Source organism: Crassostrea angulata, chromosome 4, assembly GCF_025612915.1.
Source record: "Crassostrea angulata isolate pt1a10 chromosome 4, ASM2561291v2, whole genome shotgun sequence".
In the NCBI taxonomy this organism is placed as follows: domain Eukaryota; kingdom Metazoa; phylum Mollusca; class Bivalvia; order Ostreida; family Ostreidae; genus Magallana; species Magallana angulata.
Window position 1 is genome coordinate 49,332,694 of NC_069114.1, and position 13,116 is coordinate 49,345,809.

Consider the following 13,116-nt stretch of genomic DNA (forward strand, 5'->3'; position numbering starts at 1 on the left):
GCTCCTATAAATATTTAAACATTTCGAGATCCGCTCCTGTAAATTTTCATATGTTTGGAGATCCGCCCATGTTTGTGAGATAATGGTCTCTTATCTAACGCGACAAACACTTCCCTGGATAGAGAGAGAGAGCGAACTACGTCCTGGTCTGGATACTTCACACTTTACCGGAGTGCGCACCTGACTCGATCAGAGGAGTTCAAGTTGTTTTCCGGAGATTCTAAACTTCTAACATGGATACACTAAGAAGGACTTTCCGGAGACGACATCGAAAGGATTACTCGGAAATCAACCCGATGCTGAAGTATTTCTTGTTCTTTGAAAATTTTCTTATTTGGGTAAGTGAACAGGTGCCAGATTTATCTGTGAAATTGATTTATTATGACGCGATTGGCGGATTAAATTTGTGTTTCGGAGCATTGTTATTACAGATAAGATGACAATAAAGTAAATATAAATATACAGGTAGGAAACCCAGTATCGATATCACTGATTGTGTGCACATACCTGGGTCCGGTCTACAGGTGCTTGTCGTAGTCATGTTGAAGTTTGCGTTGTCTCTGAGTTCTGCTATGGATGTATTGTATTGTACTTATATACAGTACCTTTATTTGATCGACCACGACTTTTGATTTTACTTTTATAGATCTACGTGTAGTTGTATTGAATATATACTACAAGAAAGAATTTTTGAACTACCTGGGTCTTGTCATTGGTTCCTGACCTTAAGATAAATATTGGAGTTCGACGGCTTTAAAATCAGGCTACAAGTTCTTTAAAACCTATGCAGTATACAAGACATAGGAAACTTGGAAGTCTGATGTTTGGATTGTAGTTTGAGTTGGTATGGGAGTGGGGCAGTGAGAATTCAGGGATTTTTAATAGGAGTTCTATGTTTATTAATTTAATAAGTACCAGAACTACAGAGAGACAGTAGTAAATGTGAATAAAATGCAAATTCAAATATTTTGTTTGCAAAAATACATGTACATCTACAATACAACTGGCAAAGACCTATCTAACATCGTCGAGTATTGTTTACATAATATAAATATTTATATTGTATATTTAGACGTGACATTATCATAGTCTGATAAACATTCTATACAAAATATTATCAAAATAGTTGATGTTCAATAAAGAGGTATAGCGCACTTAATACCCCGGTATACGATTTGGCCTAAATATAATAGCCATTTGCAACCATCGGACATCTTCAATATTATACAATATTTAGTTTAATATAACCAAAAAAAATGCAAATTACACAATCACCATGCTCTAAGAGTCTTAATTATCTTACACGACATCATTAAAATATTCAGGTTTTGTTAGGGATATATAGGAAAGTAGTTAGTATACGATAAAAAATTGAATATTTGATTATTTGAACCACTCTAAACCAAAGACATCCGATTAAAATTATGTTCTACAGGTATTGTAGTACACGTTTACATTGAATTAGTTTTGGTTTAACGTGGCCTTCGTACTGAAAATTAGACAAATATTTCAATTAGTGTCTTTTCTATTAAAATCAGGTACATGGCCGTATATATTAAAAATGCATCTGATGAAATTGTTAGATGCGTGGCCTAGTGGTAACGTACGAAAGACGAATAGGGCCACTTAAAAAAATATTTTTATCTCGTAATTACGAGAAAAGATCTCGTTATTACGAGTTAATTATCTCCTTATTATGAGTTAATATCTCGTTATTACGAGAAAAGATCTCGTAATTACGAGAAAAGATCTCGTAATTACGAGTTAATTATCTCGTAATTACGAGTAACGAGAAAAGATCTCGTTATTACGAGTTAATTATCTCGTAATTACGAGAAAAGATCTCGTTATTACGAGTTAACTATCTCGTTATTACGAGAAAAGATCTATTTTTAAAATGGCGCGTTTTATTATTCTATTCTTTTTATGTAAAGTGTATGAATTACTGCAATGTCTATTAATATACACTTACATGTACTTTGCATAATCATCGTTTAAAACGCATAATTTGATATAAAATCGGACCAAGCAGTTTTAAAGAAATTTCGGAAAAATTAGCAAAGCAGATTGATTAATAAATTCATTGAACTATTTGTCAATAATTAAGAAAGATACGTGTAATTTGTTTTCAGACTCCAAAATGTTAATATACAAAATCAATTACATTCGGATAAATCCTGTATATCCATATCCATGACTGAAACTATATAGTCATTAAAGTTATCTGTAACTAATAAAATTGTGTTTTTACGACTATAGGACTACCTGGTATTTACTTCAGAGTGGGATTATAATATATATAAGTTGAATAGAAAAATTACATGAAGTTCTTTCCTTTTATTAATATCAGATAAAATGTCAAACCCAATCCTTTTGATATGTAGAAATTAATGAATAATGATCGTTGTTAATTTTAAATATTTATTCAAAATTTAATCAACGTTTCTGGCATGAAAAAGATAGACTGAAAGTGTGATCCAGTCGAATCCTTTTCAGAAACGCACCATTTTATATAGATTTTTTCTCGTAATAACGAGAAAATTAACTCGTAATAACGAGAAAATTATCTCGTAATAACGAGATCTTTTCTCGTAATAACGAGATAATTAACTCGTAATAACGAGATCTTTTCTCGTTATTAAGAGATCTTTTCTCGTAATAACGAAATAATTAACTCGTAATAACGAGATCTTTTCTCGTAATTACGAGATAAAAATATTTTTTTATGTGGCCCTATTCGGCTTTCGTAGTAACGCGGGGGTCCTTTTGATTTTGTTGTCGCTGGATCGAATCCACTAAGTAGTAATTTTTTTTCATTTAAATTGAAACATGAACAGAATAGAGAAGTCAAGTTACATGTATCTATTCTTCTGGTGTTTTTTTTTTAAATTATTTTGTTTAATTCAGACTGAGTATGAGCACACCTAATATATATATAGATCTCTTCATTAACACTATACATGCACTCTATTTACACTTAGATCCATTGCATTTTGCTTGATCTTATCACGGTTCAGAATATCAACTACTGTTTTACATAGAGTTTCCCGAATTTATGGCAAATCAGTTGTTACAGACACCATTATAAAATCAGTACAGTATATCCGCGTTTCGAAAATCATATTGCGACAGCTAGGTACCTGAAGCTATTTTTAGTAACAGGTACTTTCCGTCCAAACACATATGTAGGCGAAATAATGGGAAAAGGCGCTATACCTCTTTTACAGAACTTCTCAAAACATTGCAAAATCAGTAGAGATAATTAAGCTTTGGATGTTGACCTGTTATAAGTTTTGAAAAGATATATCTAAACTTAAAAACGCTTATTTCGATATTTCTTTTATCCGTCTATTGATTGATACTTATTTCACGTTTGACGGTAGTGATAGACTTCAGCTGTTTTATAATTTTAGTAGTACTATAGGATTTATAATGTTGTACTAACATGTAACAACCAAATACGTTACATTGTTCTTGCTGCAACAAAAACGTTTGATATGTTCACCTAGAAAAAATAAACAGCATGTTGAAAAGTTTACCAGGATATGAACTTGGTTGGTCACGTGATCAAAACCTGTGAAGTCAGAAGGGCTACTCAGAACATATTGGAGACGTCTTTCTTTGTTTAAGATCTTCAAAACATGTCTTGCTTTTTACACTTTTTAATTATCAATGTTATCCAAATGTCCACCATGTTGGCACACACCATCCTAAGCATTTTAATTAAAATGTCCCAAAGAAGGTCCACTAACGTCCAACGAATGGTGAATTTATGACAAATATTTTAAAACTCCCTTTGTTATTTTCATTCTGACAATACTTTCAGAATATATTGAACAAGTTTTGAATTAAGAACCACGCGTGTTTCTCGGACTCTCTCCTTGTTTATGATAGCATCCAACAGATCTTTGTGGTCAAGAGTGGGGGGAGGGGGAACCAACAACTTCACATCGAGATCATGATTTACGAATACAAATCCATCAGAAATAAATAAAATCTGTGATAAATTTGATTGCTGATGGCTACCGTGCCCTGTCTTTCTAGCTCGTTGGTCTTGCGATGACTGCTATAGGCGCCTATGTCCTGTATATCAAGAAGAAGGTGGTTAAGGATGCGTTCGATTTCTTCCTGGACCCGTCCACACTGATGACGACAGGGGGCGCTATCATCGTCTTCATCACATTCTTTGGATGTATGGGGGCCCTGAGGGAAAATGTGTGTTTTCTTAAAACAGTAAGTACAGCAGTTTTAAGTTTAAAGAAATGTTAAATTTTAAGTTGTTTAGTTGATGAAAGTAAAATATTGCATGCGTACAAACACCGTGTACTATAAGAAATGGTATAATCGTTCTAAGACTTACAAACGCTTTGTTTATATCAAATAACTATATCTGCTTTCAGTACAACTACATTTTGGGCTTCATCTTCTTGGGAGAGATGGCGCTGATCATTCTCATCTTTGTGTTTTATTACGTCCCCGAGTCACGTGATAAGCTTGGAATTTTCCCGGAAAAAAGTTTGAGTGAGGCGATAGTGAAATATGGCGTTGAGGATGACGATGATATGGTTAACTTGATAGACAACATTCAAAAAACGGTAGGTCCCTAAGTTCCTGATCTACAACTCTCTAACAGACGTCACAACACCCCCAAAACGGCAGGCCCATAAAATCCCTGAAATTAATATTTTGATGTGACGTCAGTGACGTTTACGTGTTAATTAAGTGACGTTTTTCTTACGCCTCAAATTCCAGACTACATGTAATAAATACACGTAGGCCCATAATATTCTGGAACTTTTAAAGCGCAACAAATTTATCACATTTTGAATTTTTTTTTAAAGTTTCAATTGCAAAAAGTTCATTTAATAGTCTACATATATATACTCCCGACTTGGTTGATGTCTGCCTCATAATGATTTTAAAAGAGATATTTAATGTAGTTAAGGTCAATCAAAATTGTTTAATTCACCTCTGTTATGGATGGACTACCTTAAATAAACAGTTCCACTTACCCCAAAGCTTTGCCGATAGAAAACAAGGAATTACTTCTTGATTAGCACAATTGCAAAAGCTTGTTTTGCAACTTTTGGGAACGTTTTTGAAATTTTATTGAGGATGGATGTTGTTTGATTTAGATGTTGCTCTTTTGATTCTTTTCCCTTTTACTTAAGTCATTTTTCATATACATGTATGTACTAGGGTCGCCTGTAAAATACCCACTTCTGTACTTTACTATGTTTAATTTGTATAATCTGATGAGCTGCAACGCTTAAAGAAACAAAGAATGAGTGAATGGATTAAGTAAAAAAGCATGACTTAATTAATTGAACAGATTTTACGTTGCTCCTTCATCACTGCGCAATACGATTGCCACGCCCCTCTACTTACTTGTTCTGTACAATAAATTCCTTACTGCATATCTGTGCAATGAATTATTAAATTACTAGATCTATGCATTTAATTACTTAAGTACTAAATCTGTGCAATCAATTCCTTACGAAATCTGTACAATAAATTCATCACCAGATCTGTGCAATAAATTCCTTACTAGATCGATATAATAATTTTCTTACTAAATCTGTGCAATAAATTCCTCATTGGATCGTTAACACTGTAATCAACTCCGTACTAGATCGGTACAGTTCAATAATTTTCTTAATAGATCTGTGTAATAAATTTCTTATTAGATCTGTGTAATAAATCCCTTACTAGATCTGTGTAACAAATTCCTTACTAGATCTGTGCTATAAATTCCTTACTAAATTTGTGCAATGAATTCCTTACTAGATCTGTGTAATAAATTCGTCACTAAATCTGTGCAATAATTTCATTACTAGATTGGTACGTTTCAATAAATTCCTTACTAGATAACAATAAATTCCTTACTTAATTTGTGCAATAAATTCCTTACTAGATCTGTGTAATAAATTCCTTACTAGATCTGAGCAATAATTTCATCAGTAGATTGGTACGATTTAATAAATTCCTTACTAGATCTGAGCAATAAATTTCTTACTAGATCTGAGCAATAAATTTCTTACAGTATAACTTACTCTACAGCTTCAGTGCTGCGGCATGGACAACACCGATGACGGATACAGGGGCTGGGCTAAAAACATCTACTACAACTGTTCAGAATCAAACAACAGTCCAGAGGCATGCTCCGTGCCCCACTCCTGCTGTAAGATCAAGCCGGTGGGTGGAGAGAGAGAGAGAGAGAGAGAGAGAGAGAGAGAGAGAGAGAGAGAGAGAGAGAGAGAGAGAGAGAGAGAGAGATTACAATAATCATTTCATGATGCGTCATTGTTTACAGGGAGAGGAAATAAACATTCTTTGTGGTAGAAAAGTCATGCAGTATGATAAAAACGTAAGTATATAATGATCTTAAAAACTAAATGATTCAATACCATTATTTACCAATAAAAAATTGACAACAGATATATAGGCATTGGTACCCATTCAGAACATTTATTTACTGATTGTAGGGTAATATTATGGATGGTCCGTACATCAGTCGTATTAACAAGGAGGGATGTGTGAAGTCTCTCGGGACGTGGATTCAGACCAATGCTATGGTTCTAGGGGGCATTCTGCTGGGGATACTCCTTCCACAGGTAAACACAATATAATATAATCATAAACATAACAATTTCATAATAAAAATATACACCCCTTATACCTAATAAAACAACGTGTTTTATTAGGTATAGGATATTCGTATTTAATTAAGAAATAAACAGAAAGTTTAAACGTTCGCCGGGATACGAACTTGGTTGGTCACGTGATCAAAACCTGTGAAGTCCCAAACGGATTTGATCGCGTGACCAACCAAGTTCATATCCCAGTGATCTTTGTAAATTGCTGTTTATTAAATATTTAACTATGAGAAAAAATTATAACGTTATAAATACATGCCTGTGCTTTTAGCTGCAATTCTCGATGTTTTTCCTTAATTACTGGGCATCTAAATAAAGTGTACTTTTTGTCTGAATTTTGCATTGCAGATGTTTGTGATGTGCATGTCAAGATCTCTGAGAGACCAAATCAAGATACAGAAATCAAAATGGAACCGACCGAAACGTTACCATGACAACCGAGCTTTTGAGCGGTACTAAATCTAATTGCAATGGAACCTTGACAAGATACTTTCATGACTATTTAGAGATTTTTTCATCTCAGAATTTCAAGTCAATACAGTTATCATAAAATTTAGTTTTGACTAATATAAATACAATATTTGATTTACATTGGTTATTAGCAATATACGAAGTGTTGTGATGTTTGTTATGAAGTTTTTAATTTTTACATTTTCTTTTAGAGAGAGAGAGAGAGAGAGAGAGAGAGAGAGAGAGAGAGAGAGAGAGAGAGATGTGATTCTTCAGAATGTTTCTTTTTTATAAAAAAAATAAATACTTGTTTAGTGATGTTACTTTTTTTTTTATTTTTGTATTCATTTGATTAAATTTGTCAACAAAATCAGCCATAAAACAAGGTACAACCATATTGTAAATACTGTAGAATAATCCCCTGATCCGGTGAATTCAAACATCAATTAGCAGGAGGACAATCTGATGTAACAAATTAGTAAAAAAAACAAAAGCAAAAATAATCCCCCTTCCCAACATCATTTTCTTTGGCTAATAAACTTTAATCAGTCTTAATAAACTGGTGTTGATAAGCTTAAAATATGAGATTTTTTTTCTTTAATATGTGGATTTTTGGTGATATAAATAAAATGAAGACGCAACATTAAAAAAAAAACAACTTTTGAATAAGATGTGTAAAACATAGGTATATACTGGTTCAGAACATCTTCAACTTTCTCCCATTGTTTGGATATTAAATTCACTGTTAAAGTTACTAAAAACATACAGTTCTATATATGAAACTTATGCAAAACCTAGAGAAGGCATTACTAAATATCATAAATATTTTCTAACAGTTAAAAAAACAAAATAAATAAAAACAGGAATAAAAGAGAACAATAACTGGAGATTGAGGCAATCCTGAGTCGCACTCTAGTACTGGTCACGGAATATGCCCTTAAACTTTACACTGAATTCAAAATCAAACCAAATCAAAACAATTAAATAAAACATTTAAATTCTGTCAACAAAAAATGTAAACATAATATTACTGTAAAGTGCTAAAAATAAGATGGTTCAAGATCAAAACAATGTAATAACCCCATTCCCCGACTCCATCCCGATATCATTTATCTAACCTGGATTTAACTCCCTTTGTTGCAATATTTGTGATGTACGATTCTATTTCCTGGTTATGAAAATCATACAATGTATGTTGCTAGCAGCATAAGTCAAAACTGCTCAAAACAATATATAAATATAGTATTAAAATATATTTAGAAATCCAGATGTCAGTGTTTATAACTGAGAAAATATGATTATAACTTTTAAAGAGATCAACCCAATACAAGTAGCAATTTTCTGTTAAATAATATTCAACCAAGAGATGTTTCTTATGTTTGGTCATTCAATCTTTCCAGAGTAAAGGCTAAACTGAGATTGATTGTTCTATACATAAGGAGGATTTAATATTCGACTTCGGTTTTGTCAAAATATATATATAAACTAGAGTTACAATGTATATTAAACAACTGCAAGCATCGTTTGGTCCCAGGATCTACTCCGAGTGAACATGAACCGGCATTGCCTTGTTGGAGGGCCATCGACACACCGGACAGTAATGGTTGTCTCTCTGTAACCAGACCACGATACAGCGCTGGTGAAAGCTGTGCTTACATGGAAGCCCACACAGTAAGACACCTTCCTCGTAGTCCTCCAGACATATCACACACTGGCTACACTCCACATAGTCCCACACACACAGAGGGCGCGTCTGGGCCGGGGGACATCTCTCTGTAGTAATGTAAGACTGAGAGGGTGTGACGTTATCAGATTGTATCGGGGGATGATCTTGCTCGGTTCTGTTATTAGTTGTACTGTATGCGGGCTGTGTATTGGATCCAGCACATTCTGTACTCTGGTCCCTGATAATGTATGACCAGGTGGGCAGCAGTTTAATGTAATCAGAAGACATGTGAGCGGCCATCCACAGCGACGGAATCTCCTGTTGGTTCCACTCCAGGAACGCATTACGATCCAGGTGACTCAGGCTCCGCGGATGTAGAGGGTAGAAGAGATGCTCTAAAGTACGAAACTGTGCGAAATTCCATTCCTGGTCAGCCTCTTCCTCAGATCTCTCTTTATAGAACCACAGCCCAAGGAATAGTAAATACAGGCCCAAGGATAACTCGACCAGTAACAAATGCTGACAATAAAACTTAACATCAGCCCTAATGAACGTCATGGTATCAGTACTACCAAACAAACGAATCAACCTAAGGCCGTAGGGAACAAGATTAGCTATAAATGGAATTTGGAAAAGTGTTAAAAGCCCCATCCAAAGGAGAATCAATACAATATTGTACTTAATAGCACAGTATAGTAACATTACAATTCTCTTAACAAATGAACCTTGAATTAAACAGATTTCAAAAATAGTAAGACTATTACAGATAAAAAGTGTCAATATAAATACATCATTAAGACTCGGATATAAACATTTTAAATATGTCTCCATGGATTGAAAGGTGATGGATTCAGACGGTCTCATTCCATATTGAAAAATTTTCTCTTTTGTGATAATAAAGTATGTCAAATTTTTCTTTTCCCGAAGTATCTTCCAAGCATTACTTCTTATCAAAACTTCTTTGGAAGTCACTCCAAAACGAATTCTTCCAGGAAAGCGTACACTCAGTGCAGAGTAAAACAGCGGAACTTGTGAATGTTTGGAGACCATGATGATTCGAATTTCGGGGTCCTCTGCCTGTGTGTAGGAGATCCAGTTCCTGTTGAGTTCGCCAGGGTCGGAGATGACCAGGACCTTCCTGTTCACGGTGTCTTTGATCCAATGACTGATGCTGGCCAGGCGGTGGTTGCCGCTGTAAGTGTAGAGCTGGACTTGTGACTTGGACTGGAACTTCTGGGGTAAGCCAAGGATCAAGCGAGTGGAGTCCCAGTTTTTCATATGGCAGAACCTGCACAAAAATTTAATTACTGTAATGTAGTTTTAATCAGTCTTTAGACTACCGGTACCTCTGAATTTGTACATAAATTCCTTGTTGCTAACCATTTCATTTATTTAATACTTAAATGATTTTTAATGTTTTTAACTGATAAATACCGTATATACGTACAGTAATAACATGAATAACTAATTATGAAGATATGGTGTTCCTAAATACTTTAACATCAATGATTCATAAAATAAAGTATATACTAAATGCAGTTGGTTAAGGTAAGGTTTACGGCTCGCATTTTTTAGAGGTTGTACCAAAGTTACATACCATTTTGTTCACTATGCTAAATCTTTTTTTGTCATGAAATTCAAATGAATTTTGCCCGTCCCGTTTTATAACTACAAAAGGTCAAAGTTCATGATTTCAAATTTTCATTTTGATGAAATGTAAACAATTTCGTGAAAATATGTACATTTTATATGTGACTATTATGGGGGTTATTTATGCTTAAAATGTTAGAAAATAATATCACTATTAACATCATGATTTACTTTTATTTATTTCTGATGAACTATCTAAAAATAGAATAAAATGCAACAAAAATCTTAATTTTGGACTACTATTATGTAAACAAAACATCTTATTTGAAACCTTTCCAAGTCCACCGATTTCAGGAAAAACGTATCTTAGAATATGTGTAATCTGATGTTTCTAAGACACTATTTAAAACCATATGATGCGGATTTCGTTTTCGTGGAAATTGATTAAATGCTTGTGTCCTCTTATTTTTTCATTGAAACTAAAAAAAAACGCGAAATACAAAAAAAAATTAAATCAATTATGACGTCATATAAATTTTGAGAATAAAACTGTTAATTTTGTATTTAAATGATAATCCCACTTATCATTCCAATGTTTCAATTATATACCTGTAATCAGTCTTGCAGTGAAAATTGCCGACTCTAACCCCAAACTTTGTGACCTTGTTGATAACAGACGTCCATGTTCTTTCAGAAGGAGGCTGGAAATTCCACTGCTTAGCAATGACTCTGACCAGCCAAACACTGTCCTTGGCATCCTCCACCTGCTCCAGGAAGTGGGACCCACCTGTGAAGTTGGTGGCGGTACAGGATTCCTCCGATCCAGCATCAATCACCTCCCCCTCCGTCACCAGGCCTACAACATTAATCCAGTTTCATAAAATAGTTGGTCCATGCAAACAAGCTCTAATTCATGCCATTCAATTCCTATTTTGACCCGATACTTACAATCTACACTGTCTTTTAATTCCAGTTTTTGTGAACAAGTATTTGCAAACTCCTTAGAAAATGAAATCTTCACAAAAATAGAGAGATTCTATTACTTTTGCTCTACCATATATGTACATGCATGTTTAAAATAGGTGTTTTGATATCTAATTCTCTCTCTCCTAGAATTATTTTAACCGCATTGTCTACAAACAGATCCATTGCAAAGTTGTTTTTTTTTTACAACAACATGCATGCATATACTCTCGGTGTACTAGGGTATAACAATTTGTCACATAGAACATTGCAATATCCCTCCTTGTCTCTCTTATGACCGTTTATATTTTTCCCTGTGGGGTCCCTTCCCTCCTCTCTCCTATGACTGTGTATATTTTTCCCTGTTGGGTCCCTTCCCTCCTCTCTCCTATGACTGTGTATATTTTTACTTGTGGTGTCCTCTCCCCCCTCTCTCCTATGACCGTTTATATTTTTCCCTGTGGTGTACCCCTTCCCCCTCTCTTGATTGACTGTGTTTATATTTACCTGTGGTATCCACAAGCTCACTGAGTTCTGGTTTCTCCACTACTCCTTCATAACTGACCCCCCTCTGCTCCAAGAGTGTCTTCAGCTTCAGCACGGATAGGGTCATAGGGTCAAGCAAGCGATGTGACAAAACACCCGTCTCTATCCAGCTCACCGCCTCCAGCACACGTGCCAAGACAAAAAGCACGGCTACGTAAATCAGCAGTAAAATTAACTTAAACCACATTATATTTTTTTTCAAGATTCAGAAGAGGGGACAGAAATATGACACGTCAACTATGTTTCCTAATCTTCGGATATGGAGACATGACATCCTTTCTGTGGGTTCGAATATAGTATTTAGTAGTTAAATACTAATACACCGATTGTTTTGCTCACCAGACATCAGTAATTAAAACAAAAATGGCCAAGGAGGGGGATGGCGAAAGCTGTCAAATTTACCGGAAGTAAACAAAAGCAGTATTGTATTTCCTGAGTTGATCGCGTTTCCTAATCCCGGGATACTTGACATAGTCGCAAACAATTTTATTGTGAAAACGAAAATGTATTTATTTTACGGGATTGAGAATTTTTGTAAAGTGCAGAAAATTTTATTACTGCCAATGATGTAGCAATATCAAGAAATGACACTATAACTTACTGACTGTAAAAAAAACCCAAAAAAAACCCAAAACGAACAATGTACACTAAGCCTTTAACTATTTTCTTTGGGTGCATAGTACAGGACTACATGTACAAAAACTAAATACTATATAGCACATAAATTTCAAACGATCAGTGTACATTTTATGTAAAAAAAAAAAAAAAAAAAAAAAAAAAAAAAAAAGTCACATCATATATTTTACAATGTGAGGTATTTACCACGTGTTACACGGTTGGTAAACATATATACATGTATATATATATACGGTAAACATGTTTTACTTGGAATTTTCTCTGAAAGGTATTTATTTATTTTAGATGTACATATATTCGAACCTTATAAATGATCACATTTAGAAGAAATACGATAAAACTTTCAGAGGCAGTGCCGACATAAAACATCAAGCATTGTACAATTACATGTATTATAATGCTGTGCAAATAATTTCTCAAATATCATATTTTTCTTTTTCTTTAAAACTTTGTATGAACGGGGACGTACATGTATAAAACTAAGTTGACAATTTAATTGCCGGTTAAACACTCTTAAGAAAATATTACAAATTAAAAGCAGTATCGTTGAAAGCAAACTGAGAGTGTGTGTAAAGGGGGGAGGGGGGGGGGCTAGGCTTATCAAAATCT

General features: G+C 34.2%; 2 protein-coding genes across 2 annotated transcripts; one reads left to right on the top strand and one right to left on the bottom strand.

The window, feature by feature from the left end:
• Positions 1-137: 137 nt before the first annotated feature.
• Positions 138-7,425, top strand: LOC128181230 (tetraspanin-33-like). Its single transcript, XM_052849541.1, has 7 exons — positions 138-338; positions 4,045-4,233; positions 4,401-4,595; positions 6,061-6,195; positions 6,314-6,367; positions 6,486-6,614; positions 7,005-7,425. Exons 1-7 carry the CDS (start codon positions 234-236, stop codon positions 7,113-7,115), a joined length of 918 nt encoding a protein of 305 aa, XP_052705501.1. The 5' UTR covers positions 138-233; the 3' UTR covers positions 7,116-7,425.
• LOC128181229 (E3 ubiquitin-protein ligase RNF103-like) lies at positions 7,331-12,285 on the bottom strand. The gene is made up of 3 exons (XM_052849540.1): positions 11,833-12,285; positions 10,972-11,218; positions 7,331-10,060 (listed from the first exon to the last, which is right to left on the bottom strand). The coding sequence occupies exons 1-3, from the start codon at positions 12,056-12,058 to the stop codon at positions 8,644-8,646; spliced, it is 1,890 nt and encodes a 629-aa protein (XP_052705500.1). The 5' UTR covers positions 12,059-12,285; the 3' UTR covers positions 7,331-8,643.
• Positions 12,286-13,116: the final 831 nt, after the last annotated feature.

Bases quoted from the DNA above. Each gene is read 5' to 3' on its own strand.
- LOC128181230 (XM_052849541.1), top strand. From the start codon at position 234: ATGGATACACTAAGAAGGACTTTCCGGAGACGACATCGAAAGGATTAC. The intron at 4,234-4,400 runs GTAAGTACAGCA...ATCTGCTTTCAG, and splicing joins ATGTGTGTTTTCTTAAAACA to TACAACTACATTTTGGGCTT. The intron at 6,615-7,004 runs GTAAACACAATA...TTTGCATTGCAG, and splicing joins TGGGGATACTCCTTCCACAG to ATGTTTGTGATGTGCATGTC.
- LOC128181229 (XM_052849540.1), bottom strand. From the start codon at position 12,058: ATGTGGTTTAAGTTAATTTTACTGCTGATTTACGTAGCCGTGCTTTTT. The intron at 11,219-11,832 runs GTAAATATAAAC...TTAATGTTGTAG, and splicing joins TGAGCTTGTGGATACCACAG to GCCTGGTGACGGAGGGGGAG. The intron at 10,061-10,971 runs GTATATAATTGA...ATTTTTGTGCAG, and splicing joins CACTGCAAGACTGATTACAG to GTTCTGCCATATGAAAAACT.